Source organism: Stigmatopora argus, chromosome 3 (genome assembly GCF_051989625.1).
Source record: "Stigmatopora argus isolate UIUO_Sarg chromosome 3, RoL_Sarg_1.0, whole genome shotgun sequence".
Classification (NCBI taxonomy): Eukaryota; Metazoa; Chordata; class Actinopteri; order Syngnathiformes; family Syngnathidae; genus Stigmatopora; species Stigmatopora argus.
Window position 1 is genome coordinate 20,094,814 of NC_135389.1, and position 27,337 is coordinate 20,122,150.

At 40.6% G+C, this 27,337-nt stretch overlaps 4 protein-coding genes across 8 annotated transcripts; 3 read left to right on the plus strand and 1 right to left on the minus strand.

Moving 5' to 3' along the window:
- Positions 1 to 140: 140 nt before the first annotated feature.
- On the plus strand, positions 141 to 4,042 carry fam185a (family with sequence similarity 185 member A). The gene is made up of 8 exons (XM_077596152.1): positions 141 to 759; positions 828 to 937; positions 1,096 to 1,185; positions 1,441 to 1,579; positions 2,762 to 2,803; positions 2,873 to 2,968; positions 3,562 to 3,696; positions 3,782 to 4,042. The coding sequence occupies exons 1-8, from the start codon at positions 318 to 320 to the stop codon at positions 3,892 to 3,894; spliced, it is 1,167 nt and encodes a 388-aa protein (XP_077452278.1). The 5' UTR covers positions 141 to 317; the 3' UTR covers positions 3,895 to 4,042.
- fbxl13 (F-box and leucine-rich repeat protein 13) lies at positions 3,995 to 27,263 on the minus strand. 5 transcript variants are annotated; one of them, XM_077596146.1, is made up of 22 exons: positions 26,591 to 26,683; positions 26,391 to 26,496; positions 26,193 to 26,299; positions 25,759 to 25,852; positions 25,610 to 25,677; positions 22,222 to 22,376; positions 21,988 to 22,097; positions 20,933 to 21,028; positions 20,180 to 20,275; positions 19,157 to 19,292; positions 12,140 to 12,192; positions 11,479 to 11,579; positions 9,802 to 9,931; positions 8,623 to 8,721; positions 7,922 to 8,042; positions 7,679 to 7,841; positions 7,027 to 7,146; positions 6,348 to 6,471; positions 6,188 to 6,268; positions 5,933 to 6,067; positions 4,776 to 4,939; positions 3,995 to 4,613 (listed from the first exon to the last, which is right to left on the minus strand). In XM_077596146.1, the coding sequence occupies exons 2-22, from the start codon at positions 26,457 to 26,459 to the stop codon at positions 4,535 to 4,537; spliced, it is 2,301 nt and encodes a 766-aa protein (XP_077452272.1). In that variant the 5' UTR covers positions 26,460 to 26,496; positions 26,591 to 26,683; the 3' UTR covers positions 3,995 to 4,534. The 5 variants fall into 5 exon arrangements, 4 of the variants coding, with proteins under 4 accessions (XP_077452272.1, XP_077452273.1, XP_077452275.1 ...); XR_013299587.1 differs by lacking the exon at positions 3,995 to 4,613 and having other exon boundaries at positions 4,792 to 4,939; positions 6,365 to 6,471; XM_077596147.1 differs by lacking the exons at positions 26,193 to 26,299; positions 26,391 to 26,496; positions 26,591 to 26,683 and adding an exon at positions 27,232 to 27,263.
- On the plus strand, positions 9,706 to 18,963 carry LOC144071233 (leucine-rich repeat-containing protein 17-like). The gene is made up of 7 exons (XM_077596153.1): positions 9,706 to 9,861; positions 12,757 to 12,955; positions 13,781 to 14,251; positions 15,280 to 15,488; positions 16,542 to 16,697; positions 17,139 to 17,280; positions 18,344 to 18,963. The coding sequence occupies exons 2-7, from the start codon at positions 12,822 to 12,824 to the stop codon at positions 18,624 to 18,626; spliced, it is 1,395 nt and encodes a 464-aa protein (XP_077452279.1). The 5' UTR covers positions 9,706 to 9,861; positions 12,757 to 12,821; the 3' UTR covers positions 18,627 to 18,963.
- Positions 22,225 to 25,913, plus strand: LOC144071231 (uncharacterized). Its single transcript, XM_077596150.1, has 5 exons — positions 22,225 to 22,272; positions 23,435 to 23,618; positions 23,700 to 23,755; positions 24,047 to 25,244; positions 25,646 to 25,913. Exons 2-4 carry the CDS (start codon positions 23,596 to 23,598, stop codon positions 25,225 to 25,227), a joined length of 1,260 nt encoding a protein of 419 aa, XP_077452276.1. The 5' UTR covers positions 22,225 to 22,272; positions 23,435 to 23,595; the 3' UTR covers positions 25,228 to 25,244; positions 25,646 to 25,913.
- Positions 27,264 to 27,337: the final 74 nt, after the last annotated feature.

Here is a 27,337-nt window from a genome sequence, read left to right on the forward strand (position 1 = left end):
TAATTCTGCAGGTAATTTTCTGCATCGCTGACATTTATATTACAAATAGTTGACTCATTAAGTAATTAATAGCTATTTCAACCTATACGGCCTATTTAATATGACAGCATAGTTAACAAACGGCTGCGACGCAAAATGGCCGACAAATGATAACACTCGTTCCTTTTAGCTCACAGAGCGCGTCAAACATCTAGATTTAAATACTACGTCATCAACATTGGACTAAAACGTCACCTGCTGGGTGTTTTGTTGCACAACTTTGCTTTATACACACAAGCAATAAAACAATAACTCTCACCTGATATTAATAACTTACCATGCTTCTCTGGAGCTCCCGGTGCAGTATCGGACTCGCACACTCGTGTTGTCGGACAGGCGTCCGGCTTCGGAGTGCTCGTAACCCCCGGCGTTCTCCTCACCGACACCGATTCCTCTTCACTTCCCTCGGCGGCAAATTAGCCCAAGCGGGCGGCGAGGTTGAGGCGAACCGCCCGCCGCCGCTGAAGGAGTGGAGCCTGGAGGTCAGTCCCTTCGGCTCGCTGCGAGCACGGCTGAGTTGTAGCATCTCCGTCGGTTCTCTCGATCCGCACGCATTCCCCGAGGCGGACCGAGCTTTCGTCCTGGTCCGTGGAGATGAGAGGCTGAAGGACGTGGAAGGATTCGACGTCCAATACGACGAGCGGGGCAAAGAGTTACTCATCTCGGCCGAGAAGGCTGATGGCGGCTTATCTGTTCACGTTTCAGTACCCATCAAGACCAGTGAGTTACTTAATAGTATTGCAATGTACATAGTAACAACAGTAACTTGCCTGACTTTTGGTGCCCAGATATTTTTATAAACACCCACGCTGAAGGCCATGTCGAGGTGAAGAACATGGAGAGTGACATCTGCAAGGTGCACACAGAGAAAGGCAACTGTTTACTGCGTTCCGTTAAGGTTTGTGGACCAGACAACTCTTTGGCTGCCATTGACGGCGATGGACGTCCAATTCACCTGATGATCCAAATGGTTTCAAATTAATTGGACGCCTGTCAAAGTCCATGGCAGTGAATCAAGTTAAAAACATGCAGCTAAATAAGTATCTTATACCTTAGGGCCATCAGCTGGAGGTGCGGTCAGGTGGTGATGTCACAGGTGAAGGCACTCTCCATGGAAACGTGGACATTAGCGCTTTTGGAAACGGGGTAGGTAGGAAAACAAAACAAAAAAAGATTAGTAACTATAAATATAAACATTTTTTTATTGGGCCATGCGCAAATACACAAAATTGGTCTGATTAACATGCTTTAGAAAATCATATTTTTACATGATTTCTCTAAGTTCCACGAATGTAAGTCTACAGTAGTACAGTACTATATACTTCAACACTAGGGGGCAGCAGGTGGCCCCAATCCTCACTGTTCCGTCCGATTCTCTGACTGTGCCGACGCATTCGGCAGGAAGTTCGAGTTAAGAAGCTGCAGGGAACCGAGATGAAAGTCTCCACCGAGCACGGCGACCTGGCCGTCAAGGCCGTCTACGCTCATTCCAGCCACGTCTCCTCCTGCACGGGACGAGTGGAGCTGGGACTCGTACACGGTGATTGAAACCCCAGCATGTGTTTGTCATCACATCCACTTCCGGGTGTCATTTTTGTGGTGTGCCACATTTTGCTTATGGTTTTCCGTCAGAGAAATCATATACTGTTGTACTTTGAAGAGGTTTCCAATATGTTTTTGGGGACCAAATCACTAGAACAAGGGCGCCAAAATAACACAGCTAGTTTTTACCCTTTATTATGAAATATGGCCTGCACAAGAAGCTTAAATCCAGCCTACATCGTGTTGCAATTCTCAGCTTTAACACTAGTCGGAGCTCGTTATTTAAACAGAATCTGTTCATTAGCTTGCGATCAAAACCTGTCATGTTGAAATTAATGGAGGAAACTATGTAGAATAAGGGTGTCAGACTCGGGTTGGTTCGCGGGCTGCTTAACGTCAACTTGATTTCATGCTGGCCGGACCATTTTAGATATAATGTTTAGATTTTTTACAATAAATGGATTAAAAGAACTGGATTAAAATCCCTGAATATTCAGTTTTTTATAGATCTAAAACAATGTTTATTTTAGCTTTTTTTAATATAGATTTTTATATTAGATTTTACAAAATGATTTTTTAACTAAAAACACAGAAAAAAAATGATTAAAAAATTACAATTATTGATTTAAAAGGGGGAAAAAAATCAGGAAATTGAATATACATCTATACTCTTCATTTTAATTTGATTCTATAACAGTAAGTCGGCACTCATGATTTACTTTCCCGGGCCACACAAAATGATGCGGCGGCCCAGAGTTGGCCCCCGGGCCGCCACTTTGACACATCTGATGTAGAATAAAGCCCCTAACCCTTTTACTACCATTGATGGGCATAAACGTCTAATCCAATTTGACTGGGCCAGTCAAAATGGATTGGGCATCCATCCCCGTAAATGACACCCAATGAGCTAATAGTACTTAAAAATAAACACATTCTCAAAACTTGGGCTTTTTTTTCAACGTTTTTTTCCCGTAGCTTTTTATGCGGTGTGGAAAAAAAACACGCTTCTTCCAAATGTATTTGTTGGAAGATAGGAATGTATTCATTGTGAAAGAGTGAAGAAAAGGAATGAGTCACCCGTACAGAATGCAGATCCTTCTTTCTTCCTGTGAAGCACATGTTGGAAAGAATGATGTGGTTTACTTGCTCTTTTTGACTTGATGCTTCATTCCGTCCAAAGGTGATGCCACTGTGAAGAACACAACAGGGCAGACGCTTATAGGTATGTACGTTTTGACAGTAAAATGATTTGTAATAGTGATTAAAATGGGGGTTTTGATACTGTTGACAGATGGATCCAACGGCCTATTGAAAGTTTCATCGCAAAGTGGCGACGTGGACGTGTATGTGGGAGACGGCGCCAGCTCGGAGCTGACTAGCATCGAAGGTGTGTGTTTTTTGAATGCTATTTTTTTTGCCCATTTTTAAGAAAATTAAAAAAAAGAACAGTTAAACAATTATTTCAGAAAGAGAATATGCATATTTATTTACACCCGCCCCTTGTTTTTTAACATTTCAATTTGTATGTATTTTAGGTAAAGGCAGACAAAATTTTAGCAGAGAAAAAATAAGAACCTGAATTAATAGTTATTAATTCTTAGTAGAGTTTTGTTTTTTGTAATTCAAAAGAAATGGTGTCAAGCATGTAAACAGTTAAGAAAATAAAAATATAACAAAAAAAATTGAATATTCACTGTTTGCCTGTTTAGGTATAAATATTTTTTAGCAGTGAAAAATAAAACAATATCATCTGGTATTCCCTTTTAGATTTTTGGGAGGTTAAAAAAAAGAATATTTATTCTTAAGATCTTGAAAAAAACGTTACATTTTAGGTTAACATTGTAGAATATTGATTAATCCGCTGTAAAAAAAAAAAGTTACAAAACGGATTAAAAAAAAATTGTGTGAGCACAAAAAAATTCAACTTTAAAACAATAAAAAAAAAAAAAAATTTAATGTATGCCTTGTATCCTACCGTAGGAACGATGTGCGTCCGTGTGCCTCCTTCGCTACGAGCAGACGTGGATTTCCGTGGAACCAAGGTGGAAATTAGCCCTCACGTCAAACTCTTTCAAGTTGAGGAGAGCACTGCTGAAAAACAAGTGACACTCACTGGTGAGCGACATTTTTTTTAGCACAATATGAGAGGAAGACGATTGAATTTACCTTTAGCCAGTTTTTTCTGGGGTCACTTTTTCAGGCTATATGAACTCCGATGGTCCATCTGATCAGCGGATCAAGGTGGCCACAGAAAATGGATCGGTCAGCCTAAAGACGCAAAGCTGGTTCCAGTCACTAAAACTGGGACGCTGAAAAGTTAATATCATGGTTGCATCACTTTGAGAAAAACAAAATGTACCTCATACATTGAATGTGAGCCCCTGGAAAGACCCCCCCCAAAAAAAGACAGCTGTGCGCTATCAAAATGTGTATTTAATAAAAATACAAGTATTTATTACAATCACATTGATTATATTTACACTGAAAATTCCCCAGCAATGGGAATGAAGTGACTTTTAACTTGAGGTATGCTAACGCGATTCAAAGTGCACACAGATGCAGTAAATGCTAATGCTAATGGGTGTTCAATAATCCCTTTCGTCCCTCCCAGTCCAAGTGGATTGGACGCCAAGTTGAACACAGTCACCCTTGCTTTATTTAGCCTTACCAAGGATTATTGTCCATGTCTGTCCAATCAAAATCTTGGAGATGACTGACCTAGCATGAGACTTTAGCAGAGACGTTAGCTTGTTCTACTTCATCCATTTCCAATCTCAGCATCTTTTTATTGGGTTAAAATGATTTATGTCTATCAAAATTTTTCACTGCACGGCAGTTGTTGTTTTTTTCACACAGGAAATGAATTCAACACTACCTCGATTGTAATGACAAAATTCCTGTTTTCAACTAAGAGGCGGCTCACGACGAGGACATCTGCTGTTCCCAGCTGGTTTTATCGAAGCCATAATTTAGTTTGTTCGTTGCTGTAGCCCCAGTGGTGCACGTATGGGCGGAGCCTCATGGCGGCCTCCCTGAAACAAAAATATCGAGATCAATTTAGAAAAGGTCATGTCAACATGGTGAATGTTGTCTTTCCGCTACTTGTTAGCTGACGCCTTCACGTTCATGTCGGGAGTGAAAAAAAACATCTGGGTTGTCAAATGAATAGCAGTACATTATGATAGGGCTCTTACTCGGAGATGCGCTCGCAGCCGTGCATGTTGATGGACTTGAGCGGCGGGATGAGCCTCTCGATGTATCTGACGGAGCGGTCGGTGAGTGAGCAACCGCTCACGTCCAGCGCTCGCAGATACTGAGCTGCTCCGTGGGAAAGGTATTGCAATGCCACGTCTGTTATCTGATGAAAAACAGGCAAAAGTTGGAATTCACATTAGATTAAATGAGAACTTTATTTCATCCCGTATCCGGAAAATTCCCCTGGTTGCAGTAGCAAGGACAGACACAGAAGACATTGTAGACCTAGTTAAAAAAAACTGGAGCCACACATAGGAAGTCCACAAGGTGGGGACCTTCTCCAGACTAAGACTGAGGTTACCGCACAGTCCCTCAGTAGTCAGGAGGTTTTAAAGATTATCTTCCTTGCCTAAACTGTCCTATCACCTCATCAGCAGCAGACAAACAAAACGCTAGGGCACATGTGTCAAAGTGGCGGCCCGGGGGGCAAATCTGGCCCGCCGCATCATTTTGTGTGGCCCCGGAAAGTAAATCATGAGTGCCGACTTTCTGTTTTAGGATCAAATTAAAATGAAGAGTATAGATGTATATTAAATGTCCTGATTTTTTCCCCCTTTTAAATCAATAATTGTAATTTTTTAATCATTTTTTTCTATGTTTTTAGTTCAAAATTCATTTTGTAAAATCTAAAAATATATTTAAAATAAACATTGTTTTAGATCTATAAAAAACTGAATGTTCAGGGCTTTTAATCCAGTTTTTTTAATCAATTTATTAAAAAAATCTAAATATATCTAAAATAATATAATAATAATAATAATAATAATAATTGGACATAGGCTTTGTCATCATCATTGACTCGACAAAAGCCTAATTGTCATCATACCCAGAAACTGCGTATGACGAAATTGGTAAAATGGTCCGGCGCACATGAAATTAAGTTAACGTTAATGTGGCCCGCGAACCAACCCGAGTCTGACACCCTTGCCCTAGGTGAAAAAAAATCTTTTCAAATACTGGCAGCTGCAGTTTGCCAGAATATTAGTGAACGCACGCGGTCATTTCGGCAGTCGAGCGAACTAACTACCGAGCTATTAAAGAGTGGTCAGAGAAAGTAGAAAGACGCGTGACGGACGGAATACGGCGTTGCGTCTACCTTTGGACAGCCTGCCATCCGCAGCGTGAAGAGACCTCTGCAGTAAAAGGAAAAGGCTTTAATGGCGGCATCAGACAGTTCCAAACATCCAGACACGTCCACGTACTCCAGCTCGGTGGCGTACTTGCACAGATTCTAGCCAGAGGAAACAAATAAATGACAGGATGGAACTCGCTAGTCCAAACACAACAAGAATGTATTTCTTGTGTTTTGCTGGAAAATGTAGAAGGTAGTCTTAGGAGACGTGGTTGCTACCTCTATGCCGATATCTGTGATGTTGACGCATTTGGAGATAATCAAACTTGTCAAAGGAACTTCCTCGAGACACGCCAAGCCCTGAAAATGCAGTAGCGCCACAGATAAAGACGCGTCCAAGCCCGCACCGTTTTGGGGGAAACACAAGCAAGTAGTGTACGTCGTCTTGAATGTTACAGCCGCTGATGTCCAGAGACGTGACGGAGCTGCCCATCAGAGACTCCAAGGCCACGTCGGTCAGCTGCTCGCAGTGGCTCAGGTTCAGGTGGGACAGCTTGGGGAACCTTCAAAGCGTAGACAAATATACCAATAATAAAATAGGGGTGTCAAACTCAGTTTGGTTCAAGGGGCCACGTTCATGCCCACTAGATTTCAGGTGGGTGGGACCAGTTGATTCTATGCCACGAAAAGGTCACATCAATGGTTGCCCGCCATTGATACCGCTCGAAATTCGTCCAACCCTACATCCGGACCTTCTTGTGTAGCTTGCGTGGGTTTTCTCCGGGTCCTCCGGTTCCCTCCCACATCCCAAAAACATGCAGACTAGGCTGATTGAACACTCTAAATTGCTCCTAGCTACGATGGGTTGTTCTTTGTCTCCTTGTGCCCTGTGATTGGCTGGCCACCAAATCAGGGTCTCCCCCACCTCACACCCGTAGTTAGCTTTGGATAGGCTCCAACACCCCCGCGGGGGTGAGGATAAGCGCTACAGAACATGAATGAATAAATATAATTCAGCAATACAGTAGAAACTTGATTTTCAAGTTTAAAAAACAAAGTCAAGTGTGATTTTTGAACTATAGTATGTTTGTGTCAGCAAACATGTGAGTGGGTTTTACCTTTGGCCAATGACGGTGATGGCCGAATCGGTGATCTGAGAGCAGCAACTGATATTTAACTCTCGCAGTTTATTGGCCGAGGGGCTTTCCGCCAGGGTTAAAATTCCCTTGTCCGTTACTCTGGAATGAAATGGACTGTCAAGTGAACTCGCGTGAGAAAAGTACCGTATATTTCAGACAATAAGTCGCACCCCAGTATAAGTCGCAACAGCTAAAGAATGCATAATGGAGAAGAAAAAAAAATATATATATATATATATATATATATATATATATATATATATGAGTTACACTAGAATATAAATCTGATTTTTTGGAGGGCAGTCCTTATTTTATCAGAAAGCAAAAAAAAAACATACATGAAAGTAACAATAGTAACATGGAGGCTAAATAAGCAGGCATTTGTTCAAATTGTGATAGGCCAAAAATGAACAACATAACAGCCGGTCATTGGTCAGAAGAAAAAAAAACATGTATAAGTAAGGGTGGCCCGGTGGGTGAGTAAAGTGGTTCAAAAAATGAAATGAAATGAAAAAATATAAAGAATCAAGTCCCAATTGAGTGCTAGGCGCAGCCACAGCCAAACTATGAAAGAAAAGTGCGACTTATAGTCCATAAAATACGGCAATGCTGGATGACGCCACACGCTCACCTGCTACAAAGCGAGATGTCCAAGTACTGCAGGCTTCGAAGGCTGGCCACCGACTTGAGGGCGGTGTCGCCCATCTTGTGGCACTCGACGACGTGAAGCCGCCGGAGGCCTCGCGAGTTGCTGCACAGCGTCTTCCAGCTGACGTGGCTCACGTGGTTGTTACCTGCGTGCCCAACGAGCCGGCTCGGAAACGTGCGACCATAGACTTTTTTTATTTCGGTCTCCGATGGCGGAGGAGCTCACCTTCCAGACTGAAACTCTTGAGTTTGGCGACTTCGGCGATGGCTTTCATGCCGGCGTCGGAGATTTGCCAGGCCTCCAGCAGAGAGATGGACGACAAAGACTGGCAGTTGGCCATCAGGGCCTACGTGGGACATACGGCATGATGATGGTGAAGGAATATTGTCAGTACAGTTGTCAAAACATGTCAATGCTAAAAAAGTATCAATCGTACTAGCCAAAGAGTGCACAATGAAAGGAAAAAAATATATATAAGTGGCACTAAAGTTGTATTTTTGGGTGGGGGGGCAGTTTTATAATGAATCAGAAATCAAGAACAAACATGTTAAAGGAATAGTGACATATGCAAATGTTATTGTAACATAAAAAAAAATTCTAGTATATCAATAGCCGAAAAACACACTATTATAGGCTATTGGGGGGTCAGAGTGGAAAAAAATAAAAATAAAATTGCAGTATCAGTCGCAGGCCCAACCAAACTACAAAAAAAGTGTGGCTTATAGTCCGGAAAATACGGTACTTGATACTGCAAATATGAACACTGTCTTCATTGACGATGACAGTTAAAGACAGATTGAAAGTTATCGTTAAGCGAGGGCTGTGATGTAGCAGATTTTCAACCTTGCACACCTCAGAAAACAATAACAACAAAAATGCCCCCGCCCCCCTTGCTCGACAATGACCTTGCAATGAAACAAACATACAGAGATGCAGTTATCCGACAGGTCGTACACGTCGTTGAGCAGAATCTCCCTGAGAAAAGGGCACGCTTCCGAGATGTAGCTGTAGCCCGTCTCGGTCACCTGCGACACAAACACACAGTCACTTCATTCATTCATTCAAATGTGTATATATATATACACACATATATATACATATATTTCATGCAACACGCTTATTTATTTACTGATTTATTACCTATTTATTTATGCCTAAAATTTATTTTGCTGTGTCTGTATTCTCACCCTCTTGCTACTGTAACAGTGAATTTCCCGAATATGGGATAAATAAAGTCATCTAATCTAATCTAATCCAATCTTCTGAACCACTTTATCCTCATTAGGGTCACGGGGGGTGCTGAAGCCTATCCCAGCTGACTCCGGGCCAGAGGCGGCGGACACCCTGAATGGGTGGCGAGCCAATCACAGGGCACAAGGAGACAAAGGACAAACGTGCACACTCACACCCATAAGGGGGCAATTTAGCTTACCATGCATGTTTTTGGAATGTGGGAGGAAACCGGAATACCCGTAGGAAACACACGCAAACGCCGCACAGGTGGACCAACCTGGATTTGAACCCAGGATCCCTGACCTGCGAGGCCAACACGCTAACCACTCATCCACCTGGCCGCCTCAGATGCATATCAACAAGGAATATTCTTTTACATCAGTCTTATCACTGCTAATTTTTATCTTGCACTAAAACTCCATAGCTACCTCACGACTTTTGTCCCCGCTTATTTTTTTTACCTCACTTCATTTTTATTGTACAAAGCTTTTTATGACTACTAATTAATGTGTGCACTTTATGGTGAAGCTTTAAATCTCCTTTTATAATGACAATAAATGCCTACAATTCAATTCCATTCAAAAACGTGCCTCGGCAGGAATGGCAATCGTCACGTTCCGGGCCCCGTAAAAGGAAAACGTACATCTGGAAGTGCGCATAACTGAGCGTGTTGTCATGCGTGGACGTGAGCACATGGCGAGGGGGCGGACCGACGGGATGGGCCCGGCCCCGTCCTTCATCCCCTCCCCCCCTTCTCGAATCTTAGCGGACTTGGATCGAGAAGGGGACGCGTGAAAACGAAGAAAAGGAGTGACGACGGGGTACTGGCCATCTTCTGGATTGTTTCAAGACTCGAGAGCTCGGAAACTGACCTGGGTGCAGCCCGACAAGTCCAGGTGGAGAAGATTGTGGCATCCTCTTCCTAAGCTCAGGTACTGAAAACCTTCATCTGTCATTTTGTGGCAGTAGGCCAAGCTCAGGTATTGGAGGTTGATACAGTTGCTGTGACCAGGAAAAGAAAAAAATATCATTAAATTAAGTTTCTACCGCCCCCCAAAAAACATGCTATTGACTATCGTACTCTTTGGTGGGTTTCAAAATCTAACGGGGTCTAAACTTGTGGCTTGGGGGCTAACTGCGGCTGGCATGAACGTATTTTGCGGCTTTTTATTTGACATCAAATTGAAGTACTAGTGTGACCTGTTTGTATTTTACCATAAGGGATAAAAAAACAATCTGAATCATTTTGAATAAAATTACAGTAATCCCTCAATTATGGCGTCTTCACCTATCGCAAATTCACTACTTTGCAATTTTTTTCCCTGCTCTTAATTCTTTATATATATATATAGTATATATATATTTTTTTTTTCAAAGTTCATAAAAATGTGAAAATCCACGCTGAAACTCGGAAACAGAATGAAAGGGAAAAAATAGTTATAATAGGGGTGACCCTACTCTGCGATTTTTCAATTAGCATGGCCATGATTGGTCTACATTAACTGCGATATTCAAGGGATTACTGTATAAATGTTGTCATTTTAGGACAACACCTGAATGAGCAAATTTTGACAAAACTGGATTTGTTCAAATTTAAGGCAAACTGGACTATAAATGGCAGGAATATTTATTACACCAAAAGACTATTGTTATCACTATACTAAAATTTCCATCTTAACATGTACAAAAAAAAAAAATCAAACTAAAAAAAAATTAAATGATGTTTTAAATAACTCTAATTGTGGCTGTAAAAAAACTCAAATTCTTAAAATACGCTTATCACAAGTAGTCCGATTCATTTCAAACTGGCAACGTGGCAGCAAAAATATGGCAAATTCAAATTTAATCCTCCACAACAAATTTCTGTTGACCTGTGGTCATCCAAAAACAAAGAACTATTGTATCTGGACACAACATTTTACTATCATCGTTTTGATACTTTTCAATACTTTTGCCAACCCCATAAAACACAACTCGCCCTCTCATAAAACAAACTTAAAAACCCCCAGATGTGAGCCGCACTGTTCACCGCAGACCTCAAACCAGGAAAAAAGTAGTGGTTTGTGGTCCAAAAATGACACCAACAACTCAAGAACATAAAAAACTGCACAAAAACGACATATTTCTCCTAGAACACAAAATTATGTGGTTATTAAACGATCACTAAATAAGCTCTAAAAAGTCTGATAAAACAGGAAGGAGCGAGCTAACTAATTTCCTTCTGCACACCTGCCGCTAACAACCCCGAGACATGCAAATTTCAAGTCCAACTTTATGGTAGAAAATTTGAAAATCCCCTACTTCATTCCAGTTTTACAACTAGATGATTCCCATCCCATAAATCCATCCACAAAGCAATTTTTTTTTCAATTTTTAACCGTCTCAAGAGCCACATCTGGTCACACTAGCATGCTAGCATGCTAACACGCTAGCAAAAAATCCTGCAAATGTCTTCTGGGAATCAAAATAAAAAGTTTGTAATACGAGTCAGGAGGGCGAGGATCCACAGCGACGATAGCATTAGTGCGCTAACCAGCGTAGCGGTTTACCTTGCTAGCTCCCTGAGCGTGGCATCCGTTAAGAGGGTGCTGGAGAGATTCAAGTAGAGCAAAGAGTTGCAGCCTTCCACGAATGACCTCATCATGGCGTCCTGTCAAAGTACACAAATCATCATTTCCCAAATGACACAGAAAAAATACTCGCTTTTGTATTACACAATGTACGCTTACGACTTAACGCGCCGCTGGCGCTAAAGAGGAAACCGCGAATGGGATAGCTGGGATTCCACGAAAATTTGGATTTACGACGGCGTTGACGCGCATGGTTCGTGTTTTGATCAAAAGTGTGGTGGACGGCTAGCCAAGTATAGCAACAGACATAGAAGAGTTAGCATTTAGCTAATTATTGAACACAATTGTAGCTTTGCGTTTAAATTAACCCAAATTTAAATCATTATGTATACTGGATATCCTTCCGATTTGATTGGTTTGATCGATTTCCCTACATTAAACTTCTTGCTAACGGGAACGCCCCAAAAATGCATTCAAATTTGGCACAAAAAAAAACAATAACAAGGGACCTAATTAATGAATACATTTCATTCACTTACTACTCTAAGAAATGAACCTAAGGTGGGTAACCACTGTAAAAAATATACTTTGAATTTTTTTAACTGTTTCAATGATCGAAACTATAAAAAACGCCCCTCACCGTGATATTAAAACACTCAGACACGTTGAGCTCTTGCAGATTTTTGCATTGGCCTGGAAAAGAAAAAAAAAGCCGTCAATTTGGCACCTTATTAAACAAATAATAACAATAAATAACCAATTCCTATTTTCAAATGTCATTCCTTAAGAGCCATACTCCGAATTAAAGTCAAAATACATGAAAATATGTGCATCTTACCACTTTTAAAGCATAAAAAAATCGTCACAACATTTCTACGCTATTACTAATCAACAACAATATGCATTAAGAAGAGTCTAATGAAAAATAATAATAACTTAAGTGGCGCTAGAGGTAGTGCTAACCTCCCAGGTTAGCACACAGCCATACGCACTCATCCAAAGAGCCACATGTGGCTCCCGAGCCATAGCTTCCTTACCCCTGTGATATATACGGACAGGTTTTAACACGCCGTGTTAACAAAAGTGGTAGAAGGCTAAAACGCACAAATATTGTGACAAGTCTCTACATCCACATTTGGCAGTTCCCGGCATGTTATGCAACAAAACGCCTTCCACAGCTGGATTTGATCAGCGCTTATGCCACGTGTCCTCCGACCCCCTCCTCATTATTTCCAAAACAACTCTGCTTGATTTCAGAGCCCTTGCAGGAGAAAAAAAGACAAAAAAAGAAAAGATTTAGAGAGAAAGCTGCCGGTTCCAGCATGCACGCCACCTTCTCTTTCATGGCGGTTTTTCTGCTCCTGATTCTGCTTCTGGAGGTCCCGCTCATGGAGATGAAACGGGCGGGTAAGGGCCGAGGCCTCAAACGAGCCAGGCAGAAGATGGGCCGTGACAGGTGGGCATCACACACTCCACTTTACGTCATTTTTGCATTTTTTGGGGGGAAAACATAGCTAGTCTTTGTTTTCAGGATTTGGAGCCAATTTATACGTCCCTGCCAACTTGTAAAATTTTCCCTTTTTTTATCATTTCAAATTGTGGGCGGTGTATCACAACTTTTGTATGGGATTTTTTTCAAGTAAGTTTTTTTGTGAAACTGATCTCGTTTTACCCATTTTGGCTCTAATCCGGATTTTCTCGGTCACGAAAAAGCATGATATGCGCACGCGCATTCGCCTTTCACGACATAAATATAGCGTGTCAGCAAGCAATGTACCCAGACCGTCAAGCTGGCAGGGTCACACAAAGACATGTACAGAATCTTGAATTTACTGCATACTGATTGGACACTGTCTACTTTGGAGAAAATTTTAGACTTTTAAGTGCGCCCTATGTGAGTAAATATGTGCCGCGTTGCATTTGTACATTTTTTATCGCTTAAAAAGGGAAATTGCAATCATTAATAAGGGCAGCAATTGGCCGAAGTTGACAGGGATGAGTCAATGTCAAAAAAAAAAGTTCCTTAATTTATGCTAATCGCGAAGTACTCGATGAAGTATCAAATTAATAATAAAAAAAATTGTCCAAAGGATCATGAGATTACAACTTGAGATAAAAGGGTTAAAAAATGCATGAATGCTCTTACACATTAAGAAATATCCTACCTGGCAAATAATGCGCATATTTGAACTGGATTTAATTCATTTCAGTGGTCTTAGAATCTCATTTTCCTTAGCCAGTTGATTTCTTAATTTTTTGTGTGTGTGTGGAACCCCCCCAGGGTGAAAAACGCGGGTCGTCACAGCAGATCCGACCCCCCAAAACCAAGCAACTGCACGGAATCGCTGGAATCTGGCCGCGTTTTTGCAGACTGCCAAGAACGGCGCCTCACTTCCATTCCCAAACCCGAGATCTGGTCCAGATCGCCCAAGTACCTGCTCTTAGCCCGTAACAGGATCAAGGTCCTCCGTGACGGCGCCTTCGCCGGTTACCAGAGTCTAACCAGTCTGGACTTGCAGCAAAATGACATCTCCTTGGTGGAGGAGGAGGCCTTTGAGGGTTTAACGCGACTCACCACTCTGCTCCTCCAACACAACCGTCTGACTTCACTGGGAGAGGAAAGCCTGATCCCCATGCCCAACCTCCGCTACCTCCGCTTTTACGACAACCCCTTGAATTGCCACTGTGACATGGACGGTCTGGTGCGAACGCTTCAAGTCCCCAGCAACCGAAATCTGGGAAATCATGCTTGGTGAGCTTAAGCAAAATATTCTTCGATTAATCATATGTACGATTTGACTTATTCTTATTATTATTGACTATTTTCCTCCGTTAGCTACCGATAGACGTCCAATCCACTTTGACTGGGAGGGCTGGTGGCCATTGCTTAATTTCCGAAAAAGCCCATTAGACCGTCATAAGGCGTTTTAAATGGATGGTGTCATTTGCATATTTCCATTATGTCAACTGTTTAATTTTACACTTCCTGGCATTTAAAAAAATGTATATTTACAAGTTAAAGGTTTTTGAACTCACTTCCAACTTTTTTTGCACGAATTCTCTATTTATTCTCGGCGGTGATCATTTAAATTTGGTTTAAAATCAATTTCTGTCAATGACAGCCAAGAAGAACAAAGCGCAAGCATTTTTTGCTACGTGCGCTAACAAGCTAAGCGCTAACGTTCGCTAATAAAGTTAAGCGCTAATGTTTGCTAACAAAGCTAAGCGCTAATGTTCCCTAACAAAGCTAAGGGCTAACGTTCGTTAACAAGATAATCGCTAACGTTCGCTAGCAAAGCTAAGCGCTAACGTTTGCTAGCAAAGCTAAGCGCTAACGTTCGCTAGCAAAGCTAAGCGCTAACGTTCACTAACAAAGCTAAGCGCTAACGTTCGCTAACAAGCTAAGCAATAACATTCGCTAACAAAGCTAACCGCTAACGTTCGCTAACAAAGCTAAGCGCTAACGTTCTCTAACAAAGCTAAGCGCTTACATTTGCTAACAAAGCTAAGCGCTAACGTTCGCTAACAAAGCTAAGCGCTAACGTTCGCTAGCAAAGCTAAGCGCTAAAAAAGCTAAGCGCTAACGTTCGCTAGCAAAGCTAAGCGCTAACAAAGCTAAGCGCTAACGTTCGCTAACAAAGCTAAGCGCTAACGTTCGCTAACAAAGCTAAGCGCTAACGTTCGCTAACAAAGCTAAGCAATAACGTTCGCTAACAAAGCTAAGCAATAAGGTTCACTAACAAAGCTAAGCGCTAACGTTCACTCTGTTTCTTTTTAAAGGTGCGCGGAGCCTCTCAAGCTAAAAGGGAAAAAGTTAAAGCAGATTGACCCCGAGTCGCTGTGCAAGAAGTTTGACCCGTACAATGAAACGCAGGGTGACCAGACGGCCGATCCAGTGCAGCCCAGTCCTTTACGAAACAAACCCGATGCTACCACTTCCTGTCACATTTATTACTTCCCTCACGTACGTGTGGATTGCAGCAACCGAGGCAAGTTTTGTTCACTTTCCGTCGCCCGGGGGAGTGAAAACATATTTTCCTTACGTAATAATACACAAGTCGTTTATCAATAAGTGAAGCACTTATTATCGGAGTATGTTCGCTGGCGGTCTTGGCGCGGAACGCCTCGTTGTTGGCCCGGAATGTGCGCATTTCAGAGATAAGGGGTTATTTGGAAAAAGAAAAAAAAAATTAGTCTGACTACTAGCATATGGTTGTTGTTAAAAAGGCACTTGCCGTTCAAACTTAAGAATATAAAAATAGCTGCTTGTATTTGATTGACAGTTGACGTTACGTGGTTTCGACACATTCGAACACGCCCAGAGTATTTAAAAAACAGGAAAAATTTTGATTATTATCTGATTTGTAGCCTCTTTTTATCTATTTGACAGTTTTTTTGGCCTCATTTGAATTTTGTTTTTGTTTTCTCCAATAAGTGACGTTTAGGAGACATATTTTCACTAAAACATGTACTTTAAGTGAAATGACATATAACATTGAATTGATTTTCGACACTGCTTATCCGCGTCAGCATCTCGGGGTGCTGGAGCCTATCCCAGTTGACTTTAAGTGAAAGGTGAATGACACCCCAGACTGGTAAAAAACAACAACAACAACAACAACAACAAATTCACACTCACTATCACACTGCCACCTTTCCGGAATTGATCCTACGCTTCCCGCACCATTATCAACCAAAAGAACCACTACACCACTGTGTAAGCAAATATTAAACATATGCCTCTATTTGCATTACAAGCAATAAACTAATTTAACACGTTTGACCTCGCCTGGAACAATTTAAACTTGACTCACGAGCATAACTTTTTCCGTGACAGGACTCAATTTACTTGAATTATGCTGGAATGATATCATAATGTTTGTATCAAACCACGCTTGTGTCATAATTCTATGGAGAAAAATAATAATAATAATAATTAAAAAAAAAAATCAACCTGCAGCTGGTGTTTTGCCAAAATCCCAACATGGGTCCATTGTACACACAATTATATATGTGCGAAATTAATTCTTATTGGTCATTAGGTCTGACTGAGGTGCCTGAGGGAATTCCAGAGGAAGCTGTCCAAATAGATCTATCCCATAATTCCATCCATCACTTGAAGGCCAAGAGCTTCCAAGGCGCAAAGAGTCTGAAAACGCTCAACCTGAGCTACAACAAAATGGAGCGCATTGACAAAAGTAAGAATCGTCTCATACAAAAGCATGTTTTTTTTAAAAATGAGAACTGCCGACCCACCCAGTTTAAAAGGATTGGACATCTACCACCTCCAGTGGCAGCCGAGTGAAGTTCAGCAATTTAAAGTCATCCTCAATAGTTTAATCCTGCCAAAATTGAGTGTTTCTCACGTTTTCATCATCTGAAAAGTCAGCGTGTGCTAAACACAAGAAGGCCTTTGTGTGTGTGTGTTTTTTTTTGTGGATCTGGCATGAGATTGGAGGAACTTTTTTACATCTTGGAAACTCTGCTTCTCATTTAGACCCCTCCCCTTTTAGACCATTAACTTTCTCTAAAAATATGAGGGGGCTGAACTGGATTGTGCACAAGCTTCAACTCTGTCATTGAAATTTAAAAAGGTTGTGACCTGAAATTTAACAAAAAATCTGTGTTTACTTTTTTAGGTTCTTTGTTCGGGCTGTTGCACCTCCGCGAGTTAGATCTGTCGGACAATAGCCTGTATTTTGTCCAGTATGGGGTCCTGGAAGACCTCTACTTCCTGTCCAAGCTGAAGTTGGGGGGAAACCCTTGGCTGTGTGACTACAGGTAGTTTTATAGTTATTATTTTACCAATTGTGTTTTATCATGACCTTTTTTTAACTCTGCAAATGACGGCTAAGCAAAGTATAAAAAAAATAAAAGATAAATAAAACGAATCACTCTAAATATGAACTCATAATGATTCCAAAAAAGAACTAGCAGAAAGAAACCAAGCTAATAAAACAAAGAATGTTGTAAAAACATTCAGGTAAAAAGTGTAAATTACAAATTAAAGTAAAATTAAGTAATTACATTTATTATTAAGAGATATTATTATTATTATTATTTTTTTTTTAAAGATAGAAAGGCTGTAAAACACGAAAAACAAATGAGTGTACAGAGCTACTGCCAGCGGCTGCCACCTGAGGGCGTTATCTTGAAAAAAAAATCACTCTAATTCACTCTAAAAATGAAGTTAAATCTCGAACAATGCTTACTTGTGCCTGCCATTGCTCGCTCACGGCGCCGCCATCTTACCTAGGGATGACAAACTAGACTGCTACTTCCTGGTTGTACTGCTCACATGACCTCCATTTTGAATTTGTCTACATGCAGGCAACACCTTTTAGGAATGTGCAATCCAGCAGACGGTCCTTTCGATTCATACAGAATCTCAGAAATAATATTTTTTCTTAAGATTTTCCGTTCAAAGTAACACGATTGTGCTTCCCTATTAAAACCACGAATAGGGAGGTGAAAATTGTGAATCAGTGGGCGGCTTATACGCGAGAAATCGTAAAATTCAATGATTTTAAGGCAATTTTAAGGGTGCGGCTTATACGCGGAGGCGGCTGAAATTTGGAATTTTAATTTGTCTACGTGCAGGCCACACCCTTTTAGAACGTGCAATCCAAAAATCTATTTATACAGCATCTCAGAAATAGCACGTGCGATGATTTTTCTTCAGATTTCCCCTTCAAAGTAACACATTTGCACTCCCTTTTGCAATCGCAATTATAAAATTCAACGATTTTAAGGCCATTTTAAGCATACAGCTGATCCGCGGACGCGGCTTATATGCGAGAAAATACGGTATGTATCCTAAAAACCCTAAATTGCTCATTTTCAGCATTCACTACATGGTGTATTGGCTACAACTGCACCCAGCCGTGAGGCACTCGGGTCTACTATGCCGCTCGCCTGTGGAGCACACGGGCGAAAGAGTGGAGGACTATGTACGGTCCTACAACCGAGGTTGTTCCAAAGAGAGGCAGCAGAGTCAGCGGGACCCAAACGAGGATGACGAGTTCCTCTGGGACTCCCTGAAAGAAGCCAAGCGCGAACCAGAGGAGGAAATGGAGCCTAGCCACTTGAGACGCCGTGAGAAGTACCAAATTATCAGACTGTCTTGAAGGAAAAGCTTCTGAATGGGATTTGTTTACAACTCTCTACACTTCATTTTCTATATTGTCAAATAGTCTGTATCAGATGAAGATGATACTTTTTGTGGTGTGTAATCCCACCAAAATGAGCATGAATAAGCTTCAATCTCTTTAAAAAAAAATGCTATAAATACCAGTTTGCAGGTTGAACTTGACAGTGATAGACGTCTAATCCATTGTAGTAAAAGATGATTATTTACTTTTTAATCTTAAATCAATGGTGCCCATGGAGTTAATGGGGATCTTTTATTGGTGTAAAATTATTACGGATTTCTTTTTTCTTTAATAAAAATAAGTTGCAATAAAACGAATTATTTTCTTATTTTTAAATGTTGTTTGGTTCACTTAACATTGATGTAATGCTACACGAAATCAAAAGTTTTGTTTGTAAATAGTATCAATCGACATTTTACTCTTTGGTGAAAATGTAGTCAAGGATATAATTGTCCGTTTTGAATTAACAAAGCTTGACGAAGCTGTTTAATGTGTAGAAAACTCACCGATATGTTGCAAACTGGACCATTCCAATGAATTGCAGGCCCGGAGATTTAAGTGGATGACAAACGGACGGAAATTCAGGAGAACATCCTTCATGATGTCATCTGTTATCCAACGTTTATCCATCGAGACGTTGACCTGAGAAGGTATAAAAAAAATGCCGACTCACCTTTCACGAATGTTACAGTAAAGTGTTAGCATTTTAAAAGGCCTGCTAGCTGCTACATATCTGAAACGCTCCCTTCTGAAAGACTTCTTGCAAGGTGGCCATGGATTTTAGAACCATTTCAATGACATAAAAAAACTGGAAAGTCTTAAGATCACTTAAACCACATGTGTCAAAGTGGCGGCCCGGGGGCCAAATCTGGCCCGCCCCATCATTTTGTGTGGCCCGGGAAAGTAAATCATGGGTGCCGACTTTCTGTTTTAGGATCAAATTAAAATGAAGAGTATAGATGTATATTAAATTTCCTGATTTTCCCCCTTTTAAATCAATCATTGTAATTTTTTAATCCATTTTTTCTGTGTTTTTAGTTCAAAAATCATTTTGTAAAATCTAAAAATATATTTAAAAAAGCTACAATAAACATTGTTTTAGATCTATAAAAAAACTGACTATTCAGGGCTTTTAATCCAGTTCTTTTAATCCATTTATAAAAATAAAAAAAATCTAAATATTATATCTAAAATGGTCTGGCCCACATGAAATCGAGTTGACGTTAACGCGGCCCGCGAACCAACCCGAGTCTGACACCCCTGACTTAAACAATGGAATGAATTGTATTGCTAACAGTTGGAATGCTAACATAGCATGTTTGAGTTCGAGTTTGACTGGTGGAAGCTACAACGCTTGTCATTTGAAAAGAAGTCATACCGTTTAAAAATCAACCGTTTGATACAATGCTAACAATTGTGACAAATTATAACAGGATAACAACATCAGTAGAAGGGCTAAATAGTTTTTATATAGCCATGGGGTCAACAACTTTGTCATGCTAACACAAATCCATGCATTTTGTACATACCCGACTCCAAAGGGTGGCTGAATGGATGAGACTTTTCCAACTGCAGCACACATCGGAACAGCTCAGTAAGTCTCGTAGATCCAGATACTGAAAGATCTATTGTCAAAAACCATAAAAGAAGAAAACAAGTGAGTCACGACAGTCATTTGAATTACAGGTACATTTTGGGGAGCAATTTTCTGACACCCATTTTCACCAGTGGATACAAGAATTGAAAATGTCATATTCCAATTCTGACATTTTTAGTTTGAGACAGACATTTACAATGAATTTCCTTTACAGTGTAAGGATGACTAATATCCACAATTATCCAGTAAAAAGTAAAAAAAGGCAAATATGCTACTCCCCTACTTGCCAAAAATGAAACAAGGGTTTCTTTGTTTTCTCTATGCGAGTAAAAATATAACATACTCATAAACTAACCTATAAACCAGAGGCGCTGGTATTTATGTTTACACTGTGTATGAATGTTTTTTGCTTTGACTTGCAAATAACGACATTAATAGAGGTCCAATCTATTTAAACTGGGAGGGCTCAAAGTCACTTTGTATTTTAGTGCCATTGATGGTGATAGACGTCAAAAGGCTCAATTACTCTGCCTGCAGTTATAAGAAAATACAAAATAAAACTTTTTTTTCTTTCAAAATAAATCACTGAGGTCAACGGTGAAATGTCGAGGTTTTGATTGAAAGGTGCTGGTGGCGAATGGATGGCAGAGTTAATTTAATTATTTTAAAAAAGGTAGACGACAACCTTCAGTGAGATGTGGCTTGGGAGGGCTGAGAGCCAATCACATCCCTCCCCAATCTGGCCTTGGCCACGTTCCATCTCCAGTTCATTCTGCAGCTTCTGAAACAACAGAACACACACACACATTACCGTATTTTCACGACTATAAGGCGCACATAAAAGTCTTAAATTTTCTCTAAAATAGACAGGGCGCCTTATAATCCAGTGCGCTTTATATATGACCAATACTAAAATTGTTATCACGATAAAATAAAATAAATCGGTGGATAGGGTACACCATCCTCTACAGCTCTCACAACTACGGCAAGCAGCCCCCCGACTCTACTATTTTCCCCGTAGAAAAAGTACTGCGCAGTGACTGCTGGGATATATAGTTCTTTTGTCAATACACCCAATGGATTGTGGCCTGGACATCGACATCAACACAGCTTTACAAAGCATGGAAGGCAGCGGTGGAATAGTTACGCTAGCTACTAGCTAGCTACTATTTGCGAATGGATTGTGGCCGCCTGGACGAACGTATAAAACTCAGCGTTTTCAATGACTCATTTGGACAATTGTTCAATTCGGACACAGAAAATGAGGACTTTAATGGATTTGTGGGTGATGATGACGTGAGTATGTTGTAAAATGGCTAAATAAAGTGCAACCAAATTCAGTTTTGCTTCCGTTGCCTCTTTAAAAACGTGTTTTTAGCGTGTGTCCGCATGTTTAAGATGGTGTATGGTTTGCCATGCCTAGCTGCGTCTTTAAAAACGGTGCGCCCTTTGTGTGTGTCAAATACTGAAATAGCACTCGTTACTGATACTGCGGCTTAAAATACGATGCACCATTTAGTCGTGAAAATACGGTACCTATTTATTCCAAAGAAACCAAAAGCTTTTCAAGTGTCAAAATGAGTTATGGCGCCCTCTAGATACAACGTGTGTATTGCATTCTTGCAGCAACTATGTCAATTTGTGTTCACCCAACTATGGGGTTTCGCAATACATGTTAGCATTAAGATGACTAGGATAATCGGCATAGTTTTTTCACTGGATTCCCAAATGAGTTGATACCTTGAAGTAATCTTTGGTCCTCTGCGAGTCCCTTACGACATTCTTCCACGCGGTTATGACGCGTTTGAGGAGGCAGGCTGTCAAAACTCCCACCAATTTACGGACGGCCTCTAATTAAAAAGATCAAAACGCAAGAGATGATGGAAACACAAGCAAGCGTGGGAAATTTGTCAAGAAAAAACAACTTTTGGACACTCCATGTTATTTTTCCCAAAATGCTTTGCAGCAACTTACCAACCCGCGACTCCTTCTTGAACTTGACCCAGCGCATCCAGGCGAGGAAAGGTATCTCCTTCTTTTTTCTTTCATAATGTTGTAGTGCAATTTCTGTCTTTTCTGCCAGTTCGGAGGCATCCGATACGCTGGCGTTGGTGAAATCCTTCCAGCTCCTGCCCAACACCATCAGAAATAACTCATTGAAATTAATAAATCATTGAAAACAGTCGGCACGGTGGTGAAGTGGTTAGCACATTGGTGAAGTGGTTAGCGCGTTGGGCTTACAGTTCTGGGCTTGTGGGTTCGATGCCAGGTGGGTCCTCACTGTGTGGAGTTTGCATGTTCTCCTCGGGCTGGTGTGGGTTTTCTCTGGGTATTCCGGTTTCCTCCCACATCCCAAAAACATGCATGCTAGGCTAGCTGGCTAACAGTCTAAATTCCGCCTAGGTATGAGTGTAAGCGTGAATGGTTGTTCATCTCCTCGTCCGGCTGTGATTGGCTGGCGAATAATTCAGGGCTGCTACAAGTCTGCTAGGAGAGACTCCAGCACCCCCCGTGACCCTTGTGAGGATACGCGGTTCAGAAAATGAGTTAAATCATTCAACTTTTTTTCAGTTGGATCAGATTTCTGCTCACTAAATTCGTAAGATCATTCATTCCTCATCTAATCTCACTTTCTGAACCGCTTTATCCCCACTAGGGTCGCGGGGGGTGCTGGAGCCTAGACCCGGCTGACTTCGGGCCAGAGGCGGGGGACACCCTGAATTGGTGGCCAGCCAATCACAGGGCACGAGGAGACAAACAACCATTCACGCTCACAATCAATACTTAGGGGCAATTTAGAGTGTCCAATTAGCCTACCATGCATGTCTTTGGAATGTGGGAGGAAACCGGAGTACCCAGAAGAAACCCACGCAGGCCCGGGGAGAACATGCAAACTCCACACAGATGGACATGCCCTAGATTTGAACCCAGGCCCCCAGAGCTGTGAGGCCGACGCACTAACCACTCGCTCCACCGGGCTGCCCTAGAGTAAATGATAAATAATAATAAATTAATCCATCTAATTTAAGAAAATAATGTTCCACTTATTTTTGCTTACTCTCTAGAAAAAAAACTGCATTAGAAGTCAAAGTTTTTAGGAAATAACTCAAAATACAAGATAGACCTTTTCAAACCAGTTTTTGTTTTGACACGGTGATATTAAATGCCTGAATCTTGCCACACACAGCTGCATGTAATCAACTAATTGAAGCTAAACGAGACCCGGGACTTGTCTTGGTGCCTTCTGCTCTTTTCTGCCTTGCTTTGTTTTGTGACCCCAGCAAAAAAAAGTCTGGCCCTTTATGGACACTTTGCGGTGGCGTTGGAGCTTGGGTGGAACTTTTTGACATGGCTGCCATCTTGTTTGTTCAGTGAGTCTTTTGCTTAAGGTCAACAATGCTAACAACCTGTTTTGTGTTGACTTCTTTTTTTGTTTGGTTTTGTTTTAATAGGCTTATCTGGTTGGCCTTTCTGTTATCGGACTGCTGCTGTCTTTATTCTCCAAGTAGTAAGCTTGTCTCTTATTTACGTTTAATTAGACAAGAGAGATTGACTGTGATCCCAGATTTTAGAAGATGTTAGCAAAGATAAGCTAACGTATCTATCAATTAAGGTGGTGTACCATAAAATAGTGCATTGACAAAGATTGTGTGAATGTAACCTGCAATAAAACACATTCAATCATTGGTAATTCAATCCGAATTAATGAGTAAAAGTCACCAGTTATTTATTTAACATAAAAAATGGGAAGGACAGTGTTGTAGTATTCTTTAAATGTGATCTGTTTGCTTTTTTTAAGATATCAAGGAACATGCTTTGAGTAGATACCCTGCAGTACTTGAAGAAAAAACAATGACCCAAGAACAGAATTCTGTTGTTCCAAAGCACAACATGGAAAAACATGGAGTCCAGATCTTGGCTCCTCCAGTCAATGAGGACTCAAGCGAGAGTCCACCTCGACCAAGCGACCAACATCCGTTTAACCTTCTAGTAGAGGAGCACGCCAAAGACATAGGTGTGGAGGGAATCAGTTTTCCAGGAGTCGGCGATCTCAAGCGGTTTGTAGAAACTTTAAAAAATTCCTTCTTGACTCCCGGGAAGGACGTGGCGCATTTTCAAACGGCGAGGGAGGTCATGCGAAATGAAATAGCTGGAGCCGAGAAACAAAATCTAAATGACGATTACGGCAAACTCCAGATTGAAGAGTCGACGTATGGACAAAATGCAAAGGAAGTCGGTAATCCTGCCTCGAGTCCCAGCATCTCCATGCCTAGACCTAGACCTAGAACCTTGAAAACAACCGATCCTCATCAAACTGATCCTTCAAAAACCAAAACGGCAGGTGATTGGAGGAAAAATAACCATCTTCTTGACCAAAATCAATTTCCATCTAACACAATAGATGGACAAGTTCCCTTAAGTCCCACTAGGATGGAGCCACCAAATGGAAGTGGGATGGCCAGTGGAAGATCAAGAATCAAGAGCCACAAGAAACCACCGTTTCACGTCAATGTCAAACCTTCTCAACATGGTCCTTACAAAAAACGTGTCTACGTACCAAGAGATCCAATTGCATCGTGGGTCTACATGCCTGAAGGAGGGTCCAAGCAAAGGGTTCAGATTTCTCCAGCAAAAGACTCCCATGATGGTTCTTTTGAGGTCCAAAATCCACTTCTAGATGGTCGTAATCATTATTATGCCAACCCCAAAATGAGTACCTCCCAGTTGCGTGGCCAACAAACAAAATTTCCACAGACAAACGACATCTACAATCCAATCTCGACGTTCCGCCGAGGATTTCCCGTTCACGCGGGCCTCAAGAAGTCAAAACATGAGACGAGATATGGTTTTCAGTCCAGAAGTGGCTATGCGAGGAGAAACAAAGCGTTCTCCAGGAGTCAGTTTACGCCACGAAAACGTGCGTTAAGTAGACGCCAATGGCCGAAAAAGCTTTGGAGACCATCGTTAGCTACAGAATAGCCAAGACGTCACCTGAGGTATGAGCAGTTCATTTTGTTTGTGGATATTTTTACAAATTATTTAATATATTTGCTCATATAACTGAATCAAAACATATCTCAGTGGAAGGTCGCACGGATTTTTCCTATGAAAACAACCATGCGTTCTAAGCAAGGAACAGGCAATAAGTATTTAAAAGATTGAGGAAATCAGTCAAATTTACCAGTGTTAGAACAATTGGATAAATTATAACTCAGTTTTCACTCTTAATTTATCAATTCCCTTTAAACATTGGGAGAGATTAATTGTGTTAAGGTATTTTAGAAAGATCAGAAGTTTATGTATTTTTCTATGATGCCGTTTTTGTTCTGGCTTGCAAAAAAATACATATTTAACAACTTACTTGAAACTTTTTCTCATCAATTTCCTTCTGTAACAGGAGTATGCCTTCTCGTATTTCCGGAAAATGGCCTAGTAAGGAAATGGAAAAAAGTACACGTTGGAGAAGCTGCGACTTTGGCACAAAACTGGACTTTGGATGATGCACATCACCTTGATTTGGTCAGAATCCAGATATTCGGCCTCATCGTCCAAATCCAGAGATGCAAGCAGTGACCGCTGCGTACTATCGCTGAGAAACTTGTTCCTGGAAATGAGAAAAATAAAATATTACTGGCATTAAAAACAAACAAGCCTCAAATTATGAATAGCTTTGTTTGAATGTCTCACTCATGGACATCTACGGGGGGAAAACAATACAAAGTTGCAATTCTTATATTCCCATTCATGTCTAAAATGAGCCTAAACCTTTTAATAGTTTATTACCCATTATGGGTGAATATGTAGCAGAAAATTTGAAAAGTTAAGGTTTGTTTTTCAGGAATTTTAAGGCACTGCCTTTGTAAACGAATTGAAAAGGTTGCCCTAAACTATTTGTTCTACTTGTAACAACAGTGTAAGAGTGGACAAATGTTAGTGGGACATACCAGTCCACATTCTGCAGACTATCATGTCCTTGGAAGCCGATGAGGGTGTTTTTCAGGAACTGGACGGGGTCTCTAGGGTCTAACCGGCACGAGCCGATCAACAAAGCCTGTTGTCAAGTAACAATACCAAAACAATAAGCTAAAGTACTTACACACCATGCTATTTCCTATAAAAATGTCAGTCTATTTATTTTTTACCTTGTATAACTGCAGAAGCTCACACTCTGTCAGAGCACCCACTTCGATTTTGGACCGTTTTTCGCTCATTTGCGAGGCTGGTCATTCTATAAAAAGGCACGTTGAGCTAGCAAGAGTAGAAGAAATATTGATAGAATATGAGAGGCTAGCAAAAATATGACTTGTGAAGTTAAAAAAAAGTGTTTCATTTGAATATTTACCCCTCGTTGAAGCGCGTCACCTTAAGTCTTTGAAAAAATGCTATGAGTGAACTCAATGTGGCAGCGGTTACGTCATCACTAATCGTCATTAACACGTTACGTCGACGGACGAGCTTCATGTAATTTATTTGTAACCACCTAAGTCCAGTTTTGTCTGCAGAATGTCATGCAAAGACAAATATTTTGGAGAAATTTTGATCTGAAACGTTCGCTGCGCGATGTTATTTCACTAAAAAGTCACCACAATATGACGTCACATCTTTGCACCCCAAAGGGTTAAATATATTTTTTCATCTTAAATTTTATATATTATAGGAATATATTAAAAAAATTAAATTATATATATATATATTCTTTAAAATTTAAAGTCATAATTTCAACTCTAATGACACATTTCCCCACTTGTTAGTGAATAGTTCACCCCTCCCCTCATATTGACATTCTTAATTGACAGTGTTGCGTTTATGCAGGTGTCAATAAAAAAATAAAGAACCGTAAATTCATTTGGATAAGTGCATATTATCAAACTATTAGAGTATGTGTTTAATAATGTTTGCAATTTCAAGTTAAGATGATAAAAAACGTTAATATATTTTTTATTTTATAATTATATTTTATTATTTTTATATAAAAACACTCACCTACAGAACTGAGGCATTGGTCAAGTTTTTTAATGAATTTTATCAAAATGGGTCGGCTTCAAATCTGAAAAAAATGACCGGCTTTTGATCTGTCAAATCTTCGCGG

Coding starts and splice junctions, on each gene's coding strand:
- fam185a (XM_077596152.1), top strand. CDS start 318: ATGCTTCTCTGGAGCTCCCGGTGCAGTATCGGACTCGCACACTCGTGT. Junction 1,580..2,761: donor GGAGCTGGGACTCGTACACG/GTGATTGAAACC, acceptor TTCCGTCCAAAG/GTGATGCCACTGTGAAGAAC. Junction 3,697..3,781: donor AAAACAAGTGACACTCACTG/GTGAGCGACATT, acceptor TCACTTTTTCAG/GCTATATGAACTCCGATGGT.
- LOC144071233 (XM_077596153.1), top strand. CDS start 12,822: ATGCACGCCACCTTCTCTTTCATGGCGGTTTTTCTGCTCCTGATTCTG. Junction 12,956..13,780: donor CAGAAGATGGGCCGTGACAG/GTGGGCATCACA, acceptor GAACCCCCCCAG/GGTGAAAAACGCGGGTCGTC. Junction 17,281..18,343: donor CCTTGGCTGTGTGACTACAG/GTAGTTTTATAG, acceptor GCTCATTTTCAG/CATTCACTACATGGTGTATT.
- LOC144071231 (XM_077596150.1), top strand. CDS start 23,596: ATGGCTGCCATCTTGTTTGTTCA. Junction 23,619..23,699: donor GCTGCCATCTTGTTTGTTCA/GTGAGTCTTTTG, acceptor TTGTTTTAATAG/GCTTATCTGGTTGGCCTTTC. Junction 23,756..24,046: donor CTGTCTTTATTCTCCAAGTA/GTAAGCTTGTCT, acceptor GCTTTTTTTAAG/ATATCAAGGAACATGCTTTG.
- fbxl13 (XM_077596146.1), bottom strand. CDS start 26,459: ATGAGCGAAAAACGGTCCAAAATCGAAGTGGGTGCTCTGACAGAGTGT. Junction 8,043..8,622: donor TGTCGGATAACTGCATCTCT/GTATGTTTGTTT, acceptor TGTCCCACGTAG/GCCCTGATGGCCAACTGCCA. Junction 7,147..7,678: donor GACATCTCGCTTTGTAGCAG/GTGAGCGTGTGG, acceptor ATTTCATTCCAG/AGTAACGGACAAGGGAATTT.